This window comes from Limulus polyphemus, unplaced genomic scaffold (genome assembly GCF_000517525.1).
Source record: "Limulus polyphemus unplaced genomic scaffold, Limulus_polyphemus-2.1.2 Scaffold3937, whole genome shotgun sequence".
Taxonomy (NCBI): Eukaryota; Metazoa; Arthropoda; class Merostomata; order Xiphosura; family Limulidae; genus Limulus; species Limulus polyphemus.
The window spans coordinates 47,806-53,363 of NW_013669547.1; the positions used below are offsets into that span (position 1 = coordinate 47,806).

General features: G+C 32.0%; 1 protein-coding gene across 1 annotated transcript in view; it reads right to left on the reverse strand.

The window, feature by feature from the left end:
- Positions 1–95: 95 nt before the first annotated feature.
- The window catches only part of LOC106470313 (transmembrane protein 8A-like), a 44,026-nt gene continuing 38,563 nt past the window's right edge, over positions 96–5,558 (reverse strand). The window contains exons 10-12 of the mRNA XM_022398938.1: positions 3,917–4,095; positions 2,153–2,413; positions 96–599 (exon numbers count right to left, since the gene is read on the reverse strand). Coding sequence (XP_022254646.1) covers positions 237–599; positions 2,153–2,413; positions 3,917–4,095 — 803 coding nt within the window. The 3' untranslated portion in view covers positions 96–236. The remainder of the gene's footprint in view (positions 600–2,152; positions 2,414–3,916; positions 4,096–5,558) is intronic.

Genomic DNA, 5,558 nt, shown 5'->3' on the forward strand with positions numbered 1-5,558 from the left:
CACATACACACACACAACCTATATATATATATATATACATACATACACACACACACATATATATATGTATGTATACATATACTTCCTTTTTTTTATTAATCAAAGCTACATCTACTAAAATAAAAATTCAAAATAACTTAATAATTTTCTGAGTATTTTCCATTCATAAGCTGTGAAATACCACAATAATCTGTAAAATCGGTATAAACAAAAATGAATTATAAAAGAAAGCTTCTTTATCTTGATTCTCTTATCAGAGAACTCAGATCGGAATTTAACCGATAGTCAGCAATATCGACAAGTTCCGAGTCATTGTTCAAGGGAGCATGTTGAAAAGCCACAGTGTCTGCACAGGCAGAAGTTTCCACTTGTTGTACATTCACTTGTCCAGGAAGTTTCCTTTTAGTGGGCAGAAGAAAAATAATGGAAAATGCAACAATGACATGCCAGATGCTGTGGATGTACTTATAGTTGTCTTCTGTTTCAACAAATGCAAACAAGATCAATCCTGAAATGGCTAGGGCAATACCAGGTAGAAGACTCAAAAGCCATTTCTTCTTCATGGGGTAACATCCTTTGGTATGATAGCATTTAAGTCCCTAAAGAAAAAATTAAAAAAAAACAGTGTCAAAACAGGCTTTTATTTCAATGGTTTAATTAATTACTAACAAGAAAATAATTTTACTCTGTTCACAAAAAAGCTCTTTTCTCACAATAAAAAACTGATTACTTAAAAATATTTAAAACTTTGAATATAATAAATATTTTCTTCCAATATTTAGGTGTCTTTTGATTTGACACTTTTTTTCTACTACCAAACTTAATTGTAACTAACTTCACCTACTAGCAGATGACTACATAGTTCCAATTTATACACACAACGACACCATTATAAATATTTATAACTCGACAACAGCTGACACAAATACAGAAATATGTATTCATTAAATCTATCACCAAATTATCATCTGATATTACATATATCTCAACTATCATCACATTATCATTTACATTAAAACAACACTGCAGTAGTAATTATCCTAACTATTAACTACACAGTTAAAGCACTGTTAACTACTGCTAATTTTCATAGCAGTCCATATATACAGTTAAAATAGTAATCTCTTCCTTACTACAAAAGTCTACTTCGTATACTCACTATTTCCATATGTACATACTTTGATAAGTTTTCACAATCAATACAATGGTTTATAGGACTTTCCTTTAATAAAATGTACACAAAATCGTTTTTAATTTCATTAAATTTATATTCAATTTCCCCTGGTTCCTGTTAATACAAAATGCCTGGTCATGAAAGGGTTAATATCTTTATGGACTAGAGATAGTCATAAACAGATTAAATTAGAATTATTATACATATAACTAGTTATACAGGTTATAGCTACCTAACATTTTACTAACGTACAGTGTTACATATTGAAGAATCACACAAGATAATAAGAGCACCTAGTGTGGTCTTTAATGAAAAATAAAACAGCCATGTGCTAACACTACAGTAATCTACTGCTCCCATCAAATATACGTTTGTAATTTTTTATGTTAGAGACCTAAATAAAGCACATATATTTTTTCATTATTTGTTAGAAATTCCACACAACACTTGGAAGTTGTTCTCATTATCTGGAAAATTAACTTTATTTATAACAACTGAATTTGAAATTCAAGATTTTTTATGGGGTAAAAAAACAACAGAAAAGTAAAGATGAGTTATCTTTTCTTATTAATATTTTTAAACAATTAAACCAAAATAACACACCAATTATACATTCCTTACAATGAATACTGACTGACATTTTGTTTATTTGATTAATTATCTTTAACCATGGCATCTACAAAACTAGTTAGTTTTAAAAAATATTTTAAACTAGATGTACTTCCATGGGGTCCCCGAAAGAGTTCTGTAAAAGAGTAAATAAAACCAAAATTAAGAGTAAGAAATATTTTTATTTCTTGCTTTTCAAGTTAATATTTCATGCTGTGCTGTAGCCTACAGAGTACATAATTCTTCTTGTGCACATTTTATTGATGTCATTTTAGTGTCTACTGACTTACTGACAGACAACATACTACTGTATTGTAGTGTGAGTGGTTAAAACAGATGACCCCTTCCGGAGAAATTACCAATACTTACCCAGGAGCATAGCATAATGGCAGTGCCTGTTCCCATAGGAACAATAAACACAAGAAGACCAGTGCGTTGATATTCAACTCCAAGTGCAATACCTAATGCACCAACCATGTGGGCAATAGAGTAGAGAGTATGTGGAAGATCAGCCATTGCAACAACAGTGACCCAGAAAGAGAGAATGGCAGAGTAGAAATCACAGAACTGGAGGACGTTGTACTTCATCAGGCAATAGCTAAACATATCAACGTCACAGGCATGATAGAACTGTGTAAAAAATAAACATGTAGTAAGAACATTGTCAAAAACTGAAACCAGCAGTGTTAGAAATAATACTTTTTATGGAAACAAAAACAGACAAATTATTACTAATATCTTCTTGTCCTTAATTAGGCTTAAAGACATTTTAAAATAAAACTTTACTGTATTTTATTAGTTTTTATACTGATATAAAATTTTGAGGGTACATATACATCCTCAGATGTTTGATGGATTACATCCACTTGTTTGAATATAAAGTTTTGTTCATCTTCATCAAGATGTGATTGGTTTGTATAGACATGTCTTTGTGAAAGAGCACTGTAGATTGGGACACTAAAATTATCGTAAATACGTGTGAAAGACACAAGAGTGGGACTAGCTGATCAGTATGCAAGTAAAAGGCTTTTTTTTTCAAAGGTATTCCAACTTATCCACTGACATGTTGAGAGATTATAGCCTATTATGGTTGTCATTTGTTTTAGAACTTATGTAATCACAAAAGTCACATAACCAGAGAGAGAGACACATACACAATCATCAAACTATCAACTAAAGCTGTGCAACGTGTGAATGCCCTCTTCCATCTACTTAACTATCAACTAAGCTGTGCAGCGTATGAATGCCCTCTTCCATCTACTTAACTATCAACTAAAGCTGTGCAGCGTATGAATGCCCTCTTCCATCTACTTAACTATCAACTATTGCTGCACAATGTGTGAATGCCCTCTTCCATTTAGTTAACTATCAACTATTGCTGCACAACGTGTGAATGCCCTCTTCCATCTACTTAACTATCAACTATTGCTGCACAATGTGTGAATGCCCTCTTCCATTTAGTTAACTATCAACTATTGCTGCACAACGTGTGAATGCCCTCTTTCATCTACTTTTCCAATAACACTTTCCAGGATTATAAATGTAACATCATTTTAGTGTCAGTCTAAAGCTCCCTATTGTGGCTATACCTCTTGTACAAACCTACTGTAACTTGTTTCCACTACAAGTTAAAGATCTAAGTTAGTAGATTCCCTCAGACATTACAAAAGGAATTACATTACCTAAAATACCAGTTAAACATAATTTGTACCTTACAGCACCCATCACTCCTCTTTAACTCTAGAATGAAGTAAAATAAACAAGTTACATTACCTAAAATACCAGTTAAACATAATTTGTACCTTAAAGCACTCATCACTTCTTATTAACTCTAGACTGAAGTAAAATAAATGAGCTCCCCTTCCATGAAATTAATAATGAGCTCCTTATACAGTATTTCTGAATTTCAAATAAGTATCCTTTACAGAAGAAAATGCTCTCACGTAGCACTTTCACCTAAAATAAATGCTTTTTGTAACTATTATATTTACAGAGAGAGAGAGAGAGAACCCCGAAGAAAACTTTTAACTTCAAGTAAAAAAGTCTATACATTTCTTTTTTTTTCTCACCAGTCTCAGGTGATGTTATAAAGTAAATTTTATACCATAACAACGACTGTTCTTCAATACTCACAATAGAGAAAAACATTGTCAGTGTATATAGGATTGCCTCTGTGTAAAATTTCCTCCGAAAAGCAAGTACAATGGCAGGGATAAAGAACAAGTTACTGAGAGTTAGCAAGAGAGTCTTCATCAACATCAAGGATGAGGATACAGCACCAGAATCATCAGTACATCCCCAACCTTTCCAGCCTGAAAAAAATTCAGTAATAAGAATATTTATGTTTTTTTTATGATACAAATAAATTTACCAAACTTTGTTATTTCAACCTTTTTGTAAATAACAAAATATTTGAAATCTGTTTATTTTTTTAATCCCTTAATTAGAGTCACTTATGTTAAACTTTTTCTTCCACATCAAATTCTGGACAACTCCAAAAACCTTAAAATATCATGCTCCGAAGTTTATCACTTATCTGTCAATATCACTTTTAAAGGATTCACAACTCAATTTATAAATTTAGGGTCAGGTTTTCCTGGAAAAAGACATGTATATAAAAAATAAAGTGTTAATATTGGCAGTTGAGTGAAGAACAAGTAAACAAACCAACTGTGGTTTAGAACAAGTAGACAAACCAAATGTGGTTCAGAACAAGTAGACAAACCAACTGTGGTTCAGAACAAGTAGACAAACCAACTGTGGTTCAGAACAAGTAGACAAACCAACTGTGGTTCAGAACAAGTAGACAAACCAACTGTGGTTCAGAACAAGTAGACAACCCAACTGTGGTTCAGAACAAGTAAACAAACCAACCGTGGTTCAGAACAAGTAAACAAACCAACCGTGGTTCAGATCAGAATTAATTCAGTCATCTTGTTTGAGCTCATTTCCATTTATCAACTGCTCAAGATGTGGCATACTGCTTAAATTTTCATTAGTAAAAACTGAAGAAAAAGCAAAATTTAATAACCCAGCCATCTCATAATCATCATATACTAGCCTTTCTCTATCATCCCTCAAGGGTCCTACCCTCCATCTTAACATTTTGTTTTTGCTTAATATATTTAAAGAAATTTTTACTGTTAATTTTTACATTTCCAGCCAATCTTTTTTCATACATCCTTTTTGGTGTCCTAATTTCCTGTTTTGCAAACTTTCTTGATCTTCTATAATCTTCTACATCTCTTGTCTAACTGATCAATTTAAATTTCTTAAATTTATTATACTTTTCTTTAATTTTATCTCTTATACCCTTTGTGAGCCAACCAGGTTTTTTACTTGCTGCTACCCTTTTCTTTCTATGAGGAAGATATTTACCTTGAATATTTAAAAAAATTTCACATTTGATCAGTGCCTCCCAAATAACTCAGCTGCCCAATTCACAAGAGACAGTTCTTGTCACATCCCTTCAAAATTAGCTTTTTTTTGAAATTTTTAACCAAAATATTATTCCTTATCTCTCTATGCAGCAAAACATTGAACATAATAGAGCAATAGTAGGTTCCTTGATTAACTGGTGAAGAAAGCCATCCTGAACAGTTTCCAAAAACCTTTCTCCCTCATGGTTTATCTCTAGTATTTCCCATTCTATATGCCTGAAATTAAAATCACCCAAAATTGTGACCTACAGATGAAATCTTAATCTCATTGTAAAGTTTCTCACTAAATTCATCAGTATCATTTGGTGATCTGTAACATATTCCCACTAAAAGCC